At 34.9% G+C, this 19,790-nt stretch overlaps 1 protein-coding gene across 12 annotated transcripts in view; it reads left to right on the top strand.

The window, feature by feature from the left end:
• The window catches only part of LOC145261088 (septin-5-like), a 494,396-nt gene that overhangs the window by 360,276 nt on the left and 114,330 nt on the right, over positions 1 to 19,790 (top strand). For all 12 annotated transcript variants that reach the window (XM_080119270.1, XM_080119272.1, XM_080119277.1 and 9 more), the window contains 3 exons: positions 2,335 to 2,428; positions 10,409 to 10,495; positions 17,228 to 17,351. In XM_080119270.1, the coding sequence (XP_079975396.1) occupies positions 2,335 to 2,428; positions 10,409 to 10,495; positions 17,228 to 17,351 (305 nt within the window). The remainder of the gene's footprint in view (positions 1 to 2,334; positions 2,429 to 10,408; positions 10,496 to 17,227; positions 17,352 to 19,790) is intronic.

Below are 19,790 nucleotides of genomic sequence, written 5' to 3'. Positions count from 1 at the left end.
CTATGACAAATTTAAATGCTTGTACAAAAAATCTAGAAACTTATTTAGTTATCAAAGTAAACTTATCAAGATAGAGAAAGCTCAACACTGTTAAGAGGAGCAATTAAATATATTAAATAAAAGATAAAGAATAAAAGTTACATATAATTTTATCAATAAGGAAATAGTAAGAAAGAAAAAAAACCTTTTTAGGTCAGATATTCTCAACCAGGGGTAAATTTACCTCTAGGGTGTAAAAAAATATATATTATATCATCGGGGGTAAATAATTGAAGTACCTGATAATTAGGGTTATGACAACAGAATATTCTTATTGTTTTGACTCTCGAGTATATATCCGACACAGTTAGACACTGAATCAATCGAGGACCACATCACTCTATATAAAAGCATATAAGATATCAACAGATACACACTCAAGAGTCAAAACAATGAAAAGAATATGCTGTTGTCCTATCTCTACTGATAATTTAAAAATAATTTCTTATATAATAAAAAGTGTTTTCTTTTGTTTTGTTTTTTTTTTTTTTTTTTACCTTTTTGTTTTTCTGTCACTGATGGGCTTTATGATAGAGAAATGCTTGAGAATGGTGGCTCAAAGTTAAATGCTTCTCATCAGAAGAGGACAAGGTCGAAATTATACAAAATGCAAAATATAGATCCAAGCTATCTTAGGAATATTTAGATTTGAAATGAAGGATGTATATATTAAGAAATATTAAAGGAGATATAAAATACAAGAATGAAACCTTGGAAAAATAAAAGTATTAAATTCTGATGAGAAGCATTTAACTTCGAAATACCATGATCTCAAGAGGGTTTTCTTTCTTACTCTTTCCTTATTGATCTGATGGTATAATAAAGTTATATGTAACTTTTATTTTTCATCTTTTATTTATGTATATACTAGCAGTTCAGCCCAACTTTGCTCGGGCCCTAGGTACTGTTCAAAACTTTATGTGCATATATATATATATATATATATATATATATATATATATATATATATTAAAAAGTTTGACTCCTGTTCAGGTAACCTACATCTAAAATTTCAAGTGTTTAAACCCAAAATTGGTGGAGGAGTTTTGTAGAGTCTGCAAAGGTTAACTCTTTCAACTTTGACATTTTAGTAGCCAAATTCTTGCCCAAAAACTGATTAAAAAGCTTGCTGCATGTCTGAAAACCCTTTATGTAAAATTTCAAATGTTTAGACCCAAAATTGACTGAATAGTTTGCTAGAGACTGCAATGGTCAAATCTTTTGAACTTTGACCCTTGGCAGCCAAATTTTCCACAAAAAACAAATTAAAAAGCTTGCCCTATATCTGAATACACTTTATGTAAAATTTTAAATGTTTAGACCAAAAATTGGCTGAGTAATTTGGTAGAGACCGCAGAGGTAAAATTTTTTTAAAGTTTGACATCAATTTTGACCCCTTAATATTTATTGTTTTGGGCTCAAATCAAATTAAAAAAGTTTGATCCATGTCCAAGTAACCTACATCTAAAATTTCAAATGTTTAGACCCAAAATTGGGGCAGGAGTTTGGTAGAGTTTTCAAAGAACAAATTTTTTAACTTTGACCCCTTGACAGCCAAATTTCTGGCCGAAAACTGATTAAAAAGATTTTCCCAAATCTCAATACCCCTTATGTCAAATCTCGAGTCTTTAGACTGAAAATGGACAGAGTACTTTGGTAGGGAAATGTGCACATACACACACAGACAGACAGACAAACAAACAATTTCACTTTTATATATATATATATAGATAGATAGATATGTATGTGTATGTAACCATAGCTCAGACTGTTATATGCAAATGCATGCGAAATGACGTCACAGGTAAAGAAAAATAGTCTATAAAAAAAGAAAGAAGACAATCACGAGAGAGACGAAGCACTTGGAATGAGATAACGTTTGAGATCACGTGACAGGCGTGAATAGCGTCCGAGAGGAACCATCATGTGGGTGACGTCATGGCCGTAGCAATGAAGAAATAAATGTCGTTGTACAAACAAAAAAAGGAGCTGAAGTTCTTTTCTATTCTTGGTTTTCTTTGCGACTGAGGCCACAACGTGTTGGTTTCCGGACAACATTATATAATGTATAAATTGGGGAAATTTTAATTTGATGGAAATTTATTTCGTCCTCAGTGTGCGCTTATCTGTCACAATTCCATGTTTTTATTCGCCTGTTGGGTTTCTTTTACGTACGAGATTAAAACATTATTTTTGAACGTTGGTGGAGGTATGCACTCTATTAAGTGCACAGTATTTTTTGCTATGTATGTATTTTAATTGTCATTAATCTGTGATTTTCTTTTTTTCTTTCAGGATGAAGAGGAGTACATCGGATTTGCTACGCTGCCAGAGCAAGTTCACAGAAAGGCAGTTAAACGAGGATTTGACTTTACCCTGATGGTTCTTGGTAAGTAATCACCGTTTGATTCACATTTTCTAAGGAAGGCCGGAGATTTCAGCGGTTGAAATGTTTTTATAGTGACAACCAAAATAATCTTTGTTTTTTTATTTCAGACATTATCGATAATTTTTGTTTTTTAAAAAATATCGATCAGAATGTCTTTATTTTTTTTTTAATAAAAGCCAGGTACGGTCAACGATGGCGTACTGTTGCCACATCTGGGAAGGAGCTGCTAGAAGCCCCTTATCTTGCCTTGACAGAGTTCAAAATAGACTTTGTAGCTTAGTGGGGAATGCCCTTTTCTCTTCTCTGCAACCTCTTTCCCACAAAAGAAACGTTGTGAGCATGTCCCTGCTTTATCGTTATTTCTATGGCAGGTGCTCGTCTGAGCTTCAATCTATGGTCCCCCTTCGCCAAACTTTCACGGAAAACTCTCATCTGTTGGCTTGCTTTCCAGCTGACTACAATCTGATTGCCTTCAAGTCAAACGTAAACAAGTTCTTGATGAACCGTCTCCCTAAGTAATCACATTTACAAAATTTCCACTACTTATATTTACTACGCTATAATCACATTGACTAATGTATACCCATTAACCTATATCCTTGAGTGGCCTCCGGGCCTTGATAAGTGGTGATTTCTGTGTAAAAGAATAAATAAATAAAATATTTAGAGAATTGTTTTAAGGATTTCAATTTGTGAACGCTGCTGTAAATTTGGATTAATGTATAAGAAAAAGAAACTTTATGAATTTAAAATTTGATCCGGCTCCAAAATTTGACATTTTTTACTTTTTTTTTTCTCTCCCACGCATTTGTTCTCTTTCTTTAACTTACTCTTTATCTCTCATTTTCTTTTTCTCTCTCCCACTTTTTTCCCTCTCCTTTTCTTTCTTTTCTTCCCACGTTCTCCCACTCACCTACTTTCTCTCTTTCTCTGCCTTTCTCACTTTCTCTCCCACTTTCTCTCTCTCTCTCTCTCTCTCCCATTTTCTCTCTTTCGCCCACTTTCTCTCTCTCTTTCTAACCCACTTTCTCTCTCTCCCACTTTCTCTCTCTCTCTCTCTCACTCTCTCTTTGTCTTCCGCTTTCTCTTTCTCATTTTCTTTCTTTCTCACACTCTCTAACTTTTTCTCTTTTCTAGTATCCCCACTCCTCTCTTTCTTACCCTACCACGCCTTTCTCCCCTCTTTCTCTATCCTCTTTCCTCCACCTGACACACTGGAACTGAAATTCACCTACATGTTCATTTTAATAACAAAACACACATTTGGCTACCCCTACTCAAAAAAGGTACCACCCATGGAATGAATAAAGTTCACAATCTTTTCTGCAATCGAATCATATTTACTACAAATAAACTTCACTCGATGCCTGACTTGTCCACCAAGTTTCAGTCATGAATGTTCAATAGTCTTTGTTTTATTACTGTTTAATGATACATAACCGGAAATGACAAACAAAATTTTCTATAACTCTAACGCACTCATCTCTTGGCACTCTCTTGATTTGGTTGTGGTTATCCTCTTCAGTTTAGAAATTGTGTGAGGGTTTTTTTGTTTTTGTTTTTTTGGGGTTTTTTTTGGGGGGGGGGTCTTTGAAATAATACCAACTTGGAGGGGGGTTAAAATCCGGTGAGTGTGAGTCCTATTTTTACTGATGAGACGATTAGCAAAGTGTCCTCGACATATCATTGAACAGACTATCATCATTATCTTGGTTGTTGTAGTCATATTTCAGACGATGTGATCTACAAGCTTTTTCAGGTGCATATTCTTAAACCTGGGACCTTTTTTTTTTTTTAACTCTGCACCTGAAGAAGGTTGGATGTGTTACATTAGCCGGAATCTTGTGAATATAACAAGTCCAAATCACATTTGTGTGTATTCAGCATATCACAATTCTCTATCTGTATCAAAAATGGTGGGATCCTTCTACCGCTGCAGAAGATATCTCACTACTGATGCAATTCTCTATCTATATAAAAGCCAAGTACGTCCAAGAATGGAGTACTGCTGCCACATTTGGGCTGGAGCTGCTAAAACCAGCCTATCCTGCCTTGACAGAGTACAAAATAGACTTCGTGGCTTAGTGGGGGATGCCTTTTCTCTTCTCTGCAATCTCTCTCCCACAGAAGAGATGTTGCGAGCCTGTCTTTGTTTTATCGTTACTTCCATGGCAAGTGCTCCAATCCCTGCCCCCCCCTCGCCAATCTTTCACAATAAACACCCGTCTAGCTGAAACCACTGTCAAAAATTTTCCCCACTCTTGATCTGTGCCGAAACCAAAACGTAGATTCCATGAACAAAGCTTCTTTCTTAGAAGTGCAAGCCAGTGGAACTCTCTTCCGTCAGCCTGTTTCCCACCTGACTACAATTTGGATGTCTTCAAGTCCAACATAAACAAATTCCTGATGAACCGCCCCCCCCCTTAAGTAAGACACTTTATCAAATCTCCAATACTAACGATTACTACGATACTATTCTATTGGTTACTGTATACGCAATAACCCTTATCCCTGAATGGCTTACGGGCCTTGATAAGTGGTGACTTCCATGTAAAAAAAAAAAATTCTTACTGATCAGCCAATCACGTGGCGCAATGGATAGAGGCATTGAATCTCTAAGATTCCAGGTAAGCATTGTCTCAAGATAGTGGTTTCAATCCTACCCAAAGCGAGCCAAAAAACGTGGTGAAACAACAACAACTATGGAAGGCAGTAATTACTGGATACAGTTAAGAGACTGCATTCCTATCTCGTCACGGTTAACTGCTTGAAGAAAGTCAGAGGCCGAAACGTTTGGAAACAAAAACTATGAAGATGGGGATAACAGTCTGCAAATAAATTTTTTAAAAAATTGAGTAAAGAACTTGGGATTTAAAAAAAAAAAAAAAAAAAAAACTAATAACAAAAAAGACACGAAAAGACTAAAACGAAAAATCACAATACTAAAATCCAAGAATCCAAAAAATAAATATCAAAATAGAATGAAAGCACCCCTACCCTTATTTCAGAAGAGCTGGTCCCCCCCCCCTCCTCACACATACACATTAATAACGACCTCGGATCACAGTCGCCTTCCTAAGGAAGCAAATAACCTCATAACACTATAAAACAATATACACATTCCCAAACCAATAAAAGCAAACACGCGCACGCACACCCTACCCCACCCTAAAGGAAAAGAAAAAAACATTAGCAGAAAGAGAGAGCGACTACAACCAGGTCAGCGGCCTCCCTCAACTAGCCCAATAAAAGAGCAATAAAAATTGAGCATGCCAATGAATAATAAACACTTACAAGCCTCCACCCCTTGGAAAAACTTCAAATTAACTACGAAAATTGCCATTTTTACATCTCCAACACATTTGAAAATAATTTCTGACAAGGACGCTTCACAGAACATCTGAAACGCGCATAAAAACGATTTCAATGACTTAAAAACATTATTACAATGATCCAAACATAATTCTCAATGAAAAACGAAGACATGGAATAATAAAATAATGTTAAAAAACACACATTGTTGGTGACTACTCCCTTATTTAAATATACATCTTTCTTTCGTTGGAATTTCTTAACCCATTTTATATAAATATATATATATATATATATATATATATAAGGTTAAAATTGAAAACCATAGCCTTTTCAATGCAAGATTTTATTTATTATTTTAAGCCTTACAAGTTAACCACCTCTAATAGCAGACGATACTAAATGTAAAACTGGTTTTATTTGCAATATAAGACATAACAGCACAAATATACAAAATAAAATCAACAATTGACTAACATCTGCATGGAAAAATAACAATTTTCCATAAATGGACGATTAACCTCAGTATAAATTCAAGATGGCCGCTATCGCAGTATGCAGATTAGTCAAATTTTATAATTTATTTTAGTACTCCCACTTATATTCTACAAATGTCGTACACATTGTTTGGACATACAATGAAAGGTTAATTTCATAATCATTTTTAAAAACTTCAGCACTCCGTGTTAATCGTAAAATTTTCGGAATAAAACTTAATCTTTAGAGATTAGCTAGTATTGTGTCATTGTATTTTGTTTTTCTTTTTTGTTTGTTTTTTTACGTCTGTTATTGTTGTCTGTGATGTCGTCTTCGAGGTTATGAATTCAAATTCTAGTGGTTGAACAAGGAAGCATTAGACGATTTGATATTTTAAAAGGACAGCGCATTCATTTGGAAGTGTTGCTAGGTTAGAAATATTAAAATTGAAAATAGAATGCACACACACACACATACATACACACACACACACACACACACATATATATATATATATATATATATATATATATATAGTAGAACTCCAAGATACGGCATTAAAAATTAGTAAAAAAAAATACAGTAGAGTATATAATACACATATATATAATCAAACAACATTATAAATAACACCGTAAGGCGGGACAAATACTGTAACCAGGGACTGAAAAAACATTGTATTCCACATCGTAACCTGAAAAAAAACGTATCCTAGGGCCTTACTGTATATAGAAGGCACACACACACACACACACACAGTAGAACGGCATTAAAAATTAGTAACAAAATACAATATATATAATACACATGTAAATAAATTACATTATAAATAACAGGAAGGGCAAATGCTGTAATCGGGGAAAACATCCTAATCTACATGGTAACCTCAAAAAAACATATTCTAGGGCCCTACTGTGTGTGCGTAGGAGAAACTGGACTCTGTTATAAAGAATTTCACAAACTGCCTATTTTTTTGATTTCAATACCCCTCAAAGTTTCGACATTTCTGATTTGATTAATCCTGCTTCCCTTATTTTGTGCTTTAGTCCTCATATTCAGTGAGTGGTGTTTCTAACAAAGAGGAAAGAATTGCTGTTTTCTGGGTCAGAATTTATTCCATCCAACACTTATTCTTGGCAAGTTTTTTGTCATTGAAGTAGTAATTTTTTTAGTTTTTTACATCAAGTGGCTTCATGCCTTGGCTGAAGCGATTTCCAAATGAAAAAAATCTCATCACTAATGTATAACAGTGCTGAGATTTTCCTTGTAACTATTGCTTCCCTTATTTTGTCTTTTAGTCCTCACATTCCATCAGTCATGTTTCTGACAAAGGGAGAAGAATTGCTGTTTTTTTTTTTGGGGGGGGGGTCAGAATCTCTATCTAATACTTATGGTCGCCATTTTTTTTTTTTTTAACCTTGCAGTAGTATTTTTAAACTTCTTACATCAAGTGGCTTCATGCTTTGTCCGGATTGATTTCCATAAAAACATGCATCAATACAAAGATTCAGTTTATTAACTTCAAGAACAGGAAAACATAATAAGGACACTATGACATGAGACAAACGAGTTCAACAGTAAAAGATAAGAACAAAACACGCACACTAATACACACACACACACACAGATTTACATGCCTACCTCATTTACATATTTGTAAAAGCACACGGCGACAGCCGAAATGAACATATGTACTCAATTTCATCCAACAGACAAAATCCTGTTTTTCACCTAAAACATTCTCGGATATCTGAATAACTCTTTACTACTTGTAACAAGTTTTTGAGAAAAATTACTTTTGTATGGATCGGCTTTGTTATCCTTTCACTTCATAATGTTATCTAGTATACATACACGTAAATGCACACGGCGATAGCCTAAATGAACGTATTCAATTTCATCTTAAGTACAAAATACCATTATCATTCTTCATTTAATGATGTCCCATCTTCAGCAGTAATCGGAAAGTATAAGGTAGTCTGAATATCTTATTGCTTTTACTAAAGCATAACAACAAAACAGGAATGTTTTACAAGTATCATTTTTAATGGAAATTACTCCAGACAAGATGTGAAGCCACTTGATGTAAGGAGCTACCAAGAACGAAAGATGATTATCGCAAAGACAGGAGATGCCTATTGACCTTAGTCTTGAAAAGATCAAGGTTAAAAGTAAGGAGAAAACAATCAGCAAAAAGAGTTCTATGATCCTGCTGTTCTTGGAAAGAAGCTACTGGAAAAGGAAACTGTACTACAATGAAGTATTAAACCAGCGAATTGATGGAGACCACTAGACTAATGAGTCAAACGAGCTGGAACAAAGGAAGCAGGGAATAGATCAGATAATTCTGAAGTACACATACCATAACAGTATTTAAAGAAAAGACTGAGACTAGCAACATCACGTCTGTGAGAGAGAAGTTGCAGAGAAGATATAAGCACTGGACCAATTAAATTACAGATACGGAATGAGTAGTAGAGCAATACAAAGCACACATCCTGGGGTCCATTTATTCACTTCAAGAACAACGGAAGAAAATAAGAATGTTAGAAAAATAGAGGAACAATTCATACAAAAAAAAAAAAGAATGTAATCAATTCTGTTTATTCACTTTCACTGACACTCTGGACGAGACTTGTGCACTAGAGCGAATGTACAACATCTTTGGTTTTCAGTTGGAACACTCGGAGAGCGTGTATGAGCGTGTGAAGATAGCAGCAGCAGCCGTTTTGAATGCATATGCAAATTAGCAAGTGTGCTCGGGTTTGCATCAGAAGAAAAAGAAAAGAAATGCAGCACGTGGTGAGGAGCAGAAAAAATGCCAGCTGGGTGAGAGGAACGTGTGTCCCTGCAGAGTCGGCGAGAGACTTTTAAGCTGGTGTTGAGACAGCAGGGTTTTGTTAATCTCATGGCAGACGAAATAAACAGTTAGAAAAAACAAGAAACATTGTTTGGAAAGTAACGGCAATAAATGCTTTTTGCTAAAACAAAAGGAAAAGCTGAGTCGGATTTATTTATTTTTGTTTGTTTTCTCCTTTTTCGATGGTGCCAGACAGCGTGGGGGTCCGGGAGAGGTTTGGACAGTAACGAACACGATTCGAGCGTAACGGCCACATTACAAGAGTGCACACCAAGGGCAGATAAGCATACATCAAGGGCAGAAAACTCTATTTTGTGTTATAAATTTTTTTATATTTATTTTAATTCAATAAATGCGCAAGAAAAACTTTCTCAACAAAAAGAAATACACAAATTCAAAACTTTCAGAATTTTGACTTTATACTTTAAAAAATTTTTTTATAAATATCTCTAATTTATGTTTAAAAAACATGTATTTTGTGTTATTATAATTTTTTTAAAATTATAAAAAAACATGCATTTATGTTGTGAGATTTTTCGATTTGATCCTGAAATTGCATTTGTCTGCCCCTGCTACGCACTCTCTAAATGTATCAACTTAAAACCAAAACAGTTATATATATATATATATATATATATATATATATATATATATATATATATATTATTAAAATACAATAAACGGAGATATTTTTTCTTTGAATAAAATTGAAATAAAATTAGTAAAAAAAACTATAATAAAACATAAAAGTACAGTTTTTGTAACACATTTCTGAAAGTAAAATAAATATAAAAAAAACTTATAATAACACAAAACGGAGGGTTTTTTTTTTTTTTCATTTTACTTCAAGAAAGTGTTACAAAAGTTTTATGTTCATATTTTATTAAAAATTAAAAAAATATCTATTTTGTTAAAAAAAAAACAAAAAAAACTCAGTTTTGTGTTATGAGTTTTTTTTTTATATTTATTAAAAAAAAAAACTTTTTGGACAAAAAAAAAAAAACAAGCATGAATAAATAAATTTAAAAAACGCATATATTTTCGATTCGGTCTTGAAATTGCATTTGTCTGCCCCTGCTATGCACTCTCCAAATGTTTCAACTAAAAACCAAAAAAGTTGTATCTTTGTGTTAGTGTACAAGTGCCCTCTGGACAAATGTTCTGGATTTTTGGTGCTGAAAAATAATTTGTATTCTGGTGTCCTGGCTTTCCGGTTTTAGACAAGTGACAATGGCTATTCACAAATGTATTTTATTTAAAAAAAAAAAAAAAAAAAAATTTATGTTTAACTATTATGATTCGCATTTAAAGACTTTTCTTGTTGCTTTCAGGTGAGACTGGCTTGGGTAAATCCACGTTAATCAACAGCCTGTTCCTCACAGAACTTTACAAAGATCGACAAATCAACAATGTCGAAGGTAAGAGAATTGAGAATTTTTTTGTCGAGATTTGTTCATCCTTATTTCCAAAGAAACAAGGGGTTTGTATTACTGTACACATAGATTCGAAAAAGTTGTCAAAAAACAAATATATAAAAAATAAATGTTATCAAAGGCAAGATAAGTTACTTTTCTACCTAACTGGATATATTTTTTGTGTTTTTATTCAATGTAACATATTTATTCAGTTCGAAAAACATACAGTGTTTACCGGTGTATTCGAAAATTCAAGATGGCGTCTCACACCCTCTTTAACACTGTAAGTATGGAAAAAGGTGTTATAAATAAAAAACTATACAAAATACTATTAAAAACCTGCCGAATATATGTCAACCTATGTCACGGTAACATATATTGAGCGAGTTTTTAACAGTATTTTATCTGGTTTTTTATTTATAACATCTTTTCCCACACTTACCGTGTTAAAGAGAGAATAAGACGCCATCTTGAATTTTTGAATACATCGGTAAACACTGTGTTTTTCGAGCTGAATAAATATGTTACATTGAATAAAAACACAAAAAATCTATCCAATTAGGTAGAAAAGTAACTTATCTTGCCTTTGATAACATTTATTTGTTATATATTTGTTTTTTGACAACTTTTTCGAATCTATGTGTACAGTAATACAAACCCGAAACAAGAAGAGTCGCTTTTTATTCCTTAATATGAAGAAACGTTCCTAAAATAATGCCTCCTATTTTTTTTATTCCGCCCAAATGTATCAGAGTGGATTGCAAATAGAAAGGGCATAAGTGCTAAAAATAAAAGGTACTCATGTACTTATTGATTCGTGCTGAAATAATAACGTTATTATTTAAAAAGCCATTCTTAACATGGGGAGGGGAGGGTGTTTTGTACCTATTCTGTACTTTAACCTTACAATTGAATAAAAAAAAAAAACATATCATAAAACTTTAATTAAACTTGGAAATACGATTTCAAAAATAGCACGGATCAGTAAGTGCATTAGCACCAAATAAAATCTGTAATTAATTTTTAAGCCTCGATCATAATAGTTCGGAGCACGCTTTGTCGCTCGCATCACTCTGAAAACTGATGGACCCATCTCCTAACTTTGCTAACTTCAACTACATCGGCTTCATAGGTGTTCAATAGGTGCTGGTAAATGCTGATCGGTTCGTTTTTGTTTTGTTTTTTTTGCATGAAGGAATTCTAATGATGTATCTCTGCTTCTGACACACGTCCATGACAGGGGTTTCTTTCTTAGAGTCTCACACCGACAATATCTGCAACAGAGAGATGAAACTTTCAGCTCATGAAGTTCGTCATAACATGCAAATAGAGAAAACCGTAAGTGCTAAAAAAAAACGGTTTCCAATCTTTTTCATATCATCTAATGCTATGAGGTGGGATGAAGAATGCTGATTGCACTACAACATTCAAAAATAAAGTACGAAACATCTGTGGTATATTTTTATGCACAATGGCATGGAAAATCTATTTTTGACCTTTTTTATTGTTGAATTAGGTAGTGGGTGATGAACATTGCAAGACCCCCCCCACCACCACCACCACCACGCCTGAATTGAAATGAATGGTTTTCGTCTTGAAAAATCTCCATGTCTTCACAAGCTTCTGGGACTGACCTTCACTCCTGACCTGAAATGGAATCCATACATCAAATCTGTTGCCAAGATGGCTGGAAAAATGGTTGGATCACTCTACTGCTCTAGTAGGCATCTCACTGCTGATGCAATTCTTTAAGTATATGCTCTAAGATGGAGTACTGTTGCCACATCTGGGCAGGAGCTGCTCTGCATGCCCTATCCAGCCTTGATAGAGTTCAAAACCATGTCTTAGGATTGATCTTCACTCCTGATCTGGAATAGAACGCATGCATCAAATCTGTTGCCAAGATTGCTGGAAAAATAGTTTTGCCGGGCGTTCATGCTAGCTTAGATAAATACTTTTGCAGTTTTAACAAAAGAGCTACAATTGGCCTTTTGGCCTAGATCAAAGTGTAGTATCTGTTCATCAGATGCGGCACTTCCATTTCTCGTTCTCTTTCATTGGAGGAGAAATCCTTCACGACTGAGACAATTTTTATCTTTGTACCTTTTCTCCACGTTAAAAAACGACCCTGGTGTCTAACTCTGCCCCGTGGGGAGGCATTGTAAATAGGTACAATCATATCAGAGCATTTCCATTTACACTGAACATCTACGGAATGCAAACATCAATATATTACATGTGAATGAGTCCTTTGTGGAATTTCCACTGGTCTCGCTAGTTATTATTATCATTATTATTTTTTATTTTATTTATTATTTTATTTATTTTATTTTATTTTTTATTTTTTTTTGTCTATTTCTGTCTCATTTCTCATCAGTTTTCGTTTACAAATTAGATTTTCTTTTCGCTGGTCTAATTTTTTTTCTTCTCCCAATGTTTATTCATCCCGATTTTATCGCATTCTTCATCCGCATTCTTTTGCCTCTTCATGCCAGAGCGTCTACTTATTATAATTTGGTTTTATACGAAAAAAAAAAAATGGTAAGCATTTGTTGAAACAATGGAGAATTAAATTCTGTCGACAGAATCGGACAAAATAAACAATGGCATTTTCTTTTTCTAAAGGAAAGCACAAAGACTAAATAAAAACGGTTATTTTGACTCATATTTCCTTACATGCGTCCACGTATTTCTGAAAGAGTCTCTGTCTGTCAGTAAATCATGTTGCATTTTTGTTTGTTTTTTATTTAATTACAAATTCTGGTTATAGTATTTGAGCATTTTTATCACTGTACAAGCAGAAAGGCCTGTGGCATATAAAATCAACAGTATGTTCTTGGATGAGACAGTTTGTTAGTATGGCTACATTGAAAGAATGGATAAGAATTCTGGATTAAGTCAATGTAGAACAGTTAAGGTAGCAGGTCCAGTTGACAAGGAAAGGCTGAGGAAAACATAAGCATGGATTTGAGAGAAAGAAGGCTGAATAAAGACCTGGTCAGAGATAGGTTAATTTGGAAGTCAATTTCTTGAAGCTGTCCATCACATGTCAGCATTTAAAAATGAATGTTAAACTAACTAGAATGATGATTGAATTTTTTCACACATCAGTTCTTGTTAGATCGCCAAAGTTGAGCCCAGCCAGTACGAGATGGGTGACCATTTTGGAATACGAGACGCTGTATGTATTCAGGGTAAGCGGCTGTGTATAATATACTTCAGGGAGATGAATGCCCCCAGCCTTGCACAGTGCCAGGTCACCCTTGGGCAATGTGTAGCACCTGTCAGCTTTCCTTTGATATTCTAGAGCATGAATTTCCAAAGTTTTTAATCAGGGGGCCATATTACTGACTTTTTTGAGCTATGTGGGCCAAAATAAATAAAATCACCAAGACGTGTTTTACTTCATAATCTATTATATAAAAGCAAAAATGTGTTTGTGTGTACGTGCATTTTTTTTATATGTCCGCCAAAGGCCTTTTGGGGGAGTCGCTCGGTGGGGATCACTGTTTCTTAGAACTTTTTATATACTGTCTAGATTATAATATGCCTGATTTACGAAACGAGGTCGTCTGAATCTTTTCTTATGTTACAAAATTCGCGCTGTGATTTCATTTTCTCTACTACTATGGCATGATGTTTGACCTAAAAAACCACACGTTCATGTTCGTTTAACCACCTGCTTTTTTAAACGTTTAATTTCCACACTTCCTCACTCACGTAGCGTCGTGGTAAGTCATCAGGCTATTCTCCTCAAGGCTTCGGGTTCGAGCCTACCTCCCTCCCAAAACTTTTTTTTTCTTTTACACACGGGCAACGCCGGGCACCCCCACTAGTCTATTATATAAATCTCAACTGTCTGTTTAAATGTATGTATGTATGTCTGCCTAAAACTTTCGACAGAGGCGATGAATTTTCATGTTTTGCAGCTCGACCCTTTGGATGACAAATATTGAAAAATTGGCTAAAAACATCAATTCCTTCACCCTCAACTGGGCACTTTTCTACAAGGAAAGGTCGCTTTTTTCGCCAATATTTTCACAAGTTATCCCCTCTTTTTGATTGACTAGTCTTTATTTAAATCTTCACCACTTCCGGCGACAAAGACGTCACGTTTTTTTTATGTTCTTTTCCTCCTTCGCAGTACGGGTTCGAGCCTGCCTGCCTACTACCACTATTTTTTTTTTTTTTTAGCTGAACACACATCTCCAAACACCCGGGCAACGCCGGGCACCCACACTAGTTAACAAAATAAAGAAAAGGTAAAAAAGAAAATGAGGATTTTTCCCTAGGCACTAAAATCAGTCTAGACCAGGGGTCGCCAAAGTTTTCGAATGGGGGTAGGTAGCCAATATTGCTGGCTTTTTAAAGCTATGCCAAAGTAAAAAACAAATTGACATGGACGTGTTTTATACGATTTTGCTCATTAGCTTTACTTTTTAGTTAAATTGGTTCTCCCAAACCTCCTTTTTTTTTTTTTTTTTTTTTTTTTTTTTAAATCATTTTCTGAACAAAAAAGAAAACCCACAAAACTATTTTCACACATCTCCATTTCAAAAAAATTTTCCTGAACATTTTTACATTTTCCATAAGAGCTCCATGGGCCGGATTTGGCCCATGGGCCATAGTTTGGAGACCCCTGTTCTAAAGAGATAGCATAAAAAAAAAGTGGATGGAATTCCTCAGCTGTGATGCAGGTAATACATCTAGAAGAGGCGGGGGGCTCTGTTAAAAAAACAAACTAGATAGAGGAAACCTGTTGTCCCTGTAAAGCAATCTTCTAATGATGGTGTCACAAACAAAACACCTGCTTCCAATTTGTTATCAACCAGCTCGGAAGTAGTAAGGCTCCGAAAACTGTCATGAGTATGTTCATGTCAGTGCGCATTCTAGTCTAACCAGAGATAACAAAGTGAGAAAAATAAAGATTTATAATTTAATATATAAAGTTCTCTTATCAGATTTTCTAATTCATACTCCAATAATATCCATCATATCGATACTTGATTCAGACTAGCCTTTTTTCTTTTCTCATTCTTTTCTTCCATTACATTATCACTGAAATTAAGCAATGTGGAGTCTGGTCAGTACCAGATGGGTGACCATATGGAAATACTAAGTGCTGTATGTATTCAGGTAAGCAGGTGTGTATAATATACCTCAGGGAGATGAACGCCTCACCCTTTCACAGTTTCATGTCACCCTTGAGCAAGGTGTAACATCTGTCAACCTTCCTCTGATATCCTAGAGGGCTACTATATAAGGATAGATGAAGTTCCTTAGCCATGATGAAAACAATATATCTACGAAAGGGAGGTTCTTTGGAAAAAAAAAAAAAAAAACTGGATAGAGGGCGCCAGTTAGCCCTGTAGGGAAATCTTTTAGTGATGATGTCACAAACAAAGCACCTGCTTCAATTTGTCCTGAGCTAGCATGGAAGTAGTAAAGCTCAGAAAACTGTCATCTAACATTTGGTTTGATTGTCGTGTTTTACGGCATATCAACCCTTTTCGGTTTATTTAATACCAAATCGAGCAATTTTGTGAAAAAAAAAAGTTTTTATGCCTCAAGTTCTTTATATCTTCAAATATTTATTCATGGTGTTTGGTTTAATTTGATTGTTTTTGGTTAACATGATTGAGTTTTGCAAAGAGAAAAGAAAAAAAACAATAACAAAGGAAGTATCTTCAGACAGCGTAAACCGATAGCACCAGATGCTCTAAAAGATATTACCAATCTGGTTCACCAAAGTGGACCTGGGAACAGTGATAACTAAAAGGAAGCTCCACATTCCCTGCAGCACCTCCCCCCCCCCCAAATAGGGCCTCTCCACTGGATGTCATTCAGGGTCATACCCAGGATCGGTCTAACTGAAGATAGCGAACCATAAACTGCTTGGCCTAATATTCACAGAAAACATGAGTTGGAACAATTATATTGAAAACATTGCATAAAAAGGTAGGCTCTCTCTACCGTGCTAGAAAACTACTGATACCTGAAAGTATCCTGTACCTCTACAAGGCCGCCATTCGCCCATGTATGGAGTATTGTTGTCACATTTGGGCTGGTGCATCTGCTACTAGTCTCTCGCTCCTAGACAAGGTTCAAAAAAGAGTCGCCAATCTGATAGGCCCTGAACTGGCATCTAAGCTTCAGCCTCTGTCCCATCGACGAAACGTTGCATCCCTCTGCCTGTTCTACAAGTATTATAATGGTGAATGCTCTGACGAACTGCAGACACTTGTGCCCCCACAACGTAAACACCCTCAACAAACCTGACAAGCAGCTAAATCCCACCCCCACACAGTAGAGATCCCTAGATGTAAAAGATCTTTCTATTCCAGTAGTTTCTTCCCCAGAACCGCTAGACTCTGGAATTCCATTCCAGGTTCCTGCTTCCCTAACTGTACTGACATGCAGAAGTTCAAGTGCAACGTGAACCGACATCTTGCTGCCCAAATCCCAACATAGCGCCCCAGTAGTTGCTGCCCCTGATAGTAGTCCCCTACACCAAAGTGGCAATGCGCCTTGTTTGGGGTGAAAATGTAATAAAAATAAAAAATAAAATTTTTAATTTAAAAAAAAATGCATGAATAATTAACAGTAAATAAAAAAAATTTTAAATTCATTGTGTGATTATCATAGTTACATTGATAGGAGAAATACACACACATGTTGGGTGATAATTTTATTAATGTAGATACATGCATTTCTTTTTAATTTTTTTTTTTTTAGATCGAATACACAAGACGACACAAATTGAAAAGAAACAGTTGGAAATCGAAGAGAGGGGCGTCAGACTTAGACTGACCATTGTCGACACACCGGGATTCAATGACTCTGTAAACGGAGAAGAAACGTAAGTTAGCTTTCTTGACAGAAACAAAAGGTGATTAAATTGAAAAAATGTAAAAAAAAAAAAAAAAAAAAAAAAAAAAAAAAAAAAAACTTTCAAACGTCTAAGATGAGATGGCAGCTGTGATGTAATTACAAAAGTGTATGACTCAATAAACCATGATTGGAATTTTTCATTTGATGTCAGTTTGGAAATTAATTCACCAACAAATTATCCAACAAACATCGGGTTAAGATCAAAGTGTAATATCTGTTCTTCAGAATCTGCATTTCAATTTCTTGTTCTCTGTCAGTGGAGGAGAAATCCTTCACGACTGAGACAATTTTTTATTTTTGTTTCTTTTCTCCATGTTAAAAAACGACCCTGGTGTCTAACCCTGTCACGTGGGGAGGCATTGTAAATAGGAACAAATTATCCAAATTGATTGACAAAAAAAAAAAAATCACCTTTTTAGGGATTGAATGTACAAAAAAGACATTTCTACTCAGAAATGACTTGTTTCTTTCTAAGTTGTTTTTTAAGATTTTTATTTTTTTTTTATGGAAATCGCTCCAGACAAGTCATGAAGCCACTTGATTTAAGTGTTGGATAATGGGGAGGGGGGAGGGGTCAATGTTCTTGGAACACAGACACCTGGGTTGGACTCTGATGCAAAGGCCGTCCTGGTGTTTGATCTGAATGTTAACAAGCCAACTCAAAAAGCTTAACCCTTTCTCTCTTGAATGCTGGCGATTATGCGGTGATCTCATTTTGTCCTACAATCTCCTCAATGAGTTTTATGATATACCTTGGAACGTATTATTTACTCCTGCACTATGCAGACACTATAAGAAACTATTTCACTGTCGATTTTAATTGAACTGAAGGACTAGTTTCTCAAATCAGACTTCTAGGACCTTGGAATAGAGCTCCGAATGAAATAAATGCACAAACAACGCAACAATTCGAGGTGAATTTGGACAGGTGTTGGATTATTGATTCGAATTGAAAAAAGGACAAAGGAAAGGAAAGCAGTCATCAGGAAAGGAGTTCCACAAGTCTGAAATTTCTCTTCTTAAAAAAAAAATGTTGTTTGTGTTTGTTTACCAAATTCATAATGATATTATTTGTTTAGAATCGTCATATTTCAAATTCAATAAAAATCTATTACTTTTTCGTTTTTTCATTCTATAAATTTTGATTCTAGAAATGGTCTCAAATTTAAGATTTAAGTTCAATTGGTTTAAAGAAGTAAATGAAATTCAAAGAATCTTGCTTAATTTGTGTCTCGTGGGAATAAAAAATAGTCAATTCAAATTTGAATGCTGTGTCGTTGGTGCATTTATTTCATTTGGAGCTCTATTCCCAATGTCCCACAGGTAAAACAGCAACTTGTATTCAAAGAATTATGAACAATATGTAATAATTGTGCAGTATAGCTAAGAAAACAAGGGATTAAAAAAAAATTAACATAACTGTTACCAAATGCAAGAAAGTTTACTTTTCTACTTATCTATATAATTTTCACCTTTGTTTATTGGTTGTAATATTTATTATCGATGCATTTGTTAGTGTCACTTCTCCTTAGCCAAGCCAATAAACATTTTAAAATGGATGACAATTTTGCCAGTACTTGCTCCAAAACTTTTGCCAGTACTTGCTCAAAAAATTTTGCCAGTACTTGCTCCAAAACTTTTGCCAGTACTTGCTCAAAAAATTTCAGGCTTAAAAGGTGAAAGCGATTGGAAGAATAAAAAACTTATCCTAATCTGATTGCAACCATCCTCGAACTTAGGTTCATAATTCCACTACCCCCTAGGCCATGTCAGTGGGGCATTAGAATACGCCGACTGCCCCCCTGCAGAGGATAAAAGTCCCTCAATGGGGGTCCTGGATATGACCTTAAACTATATCCAGTGGTGAGGCCCCAGCTTGTGGGCTTTGGGGAGTGTGGAGCCACCCTTTAATTACCATTGCTCCCAGGTTCACTCTGACCCAGAGTGGTAGTACCTGTTAGGGTCCCAACTATGAGTTAAATAGAAACCGACGTGAAAACAACAAATATATTCTATTAAAAAAATTTTTCTTCAAAATCTTTGGATTTGGCATTAAATAACCCAAAAAGGGTTGATATGCCATAAAACAAAAACAACCAACCAACCATCCACTACCCCCTACCCTTTACTCTCTTTTAAGCTTGAAATTTGTGGGATATATCTCATATGAACAATCAAAGGTAAAACAGCAACTTGCATTCAAAGAATTATGAACAATATGTAATAATTGTGCAGTATAGTTAAGAAAATAAGGGATTAAAAAAAAATAAACGTAACTGTTACCAAATGCAGAGTAGCAAAGACCACTCAGTTATTGCAAACAAATTTAGCAGGACATGACAAGATAATAAACCTTATTTATATTTAAAACAGATATGGGAATGCAATATTGCAGTGATAGGAAAGG

The sequence above is a fragment of the Euprymna scolopes genome, chromosome 37 (assembly GCF_053919585.1).
Source record: "Euprymna scolopes isolate OS-2025 chromosome 37, ASM5391958v1, whole genome shotgun sequence".
Taxonomy (NCBI): domain Eukaryota; kingdom Metazoa; phylum Mollusca; class Cephalopoda; order Sepiida; family Sepiolidae; genus Euprymna; species Euprymna scolopes.
Note: the sequence above shows the minus strand (reverse complement) of the source record. Positions and strands in the feature narration are given on the sequence as shown.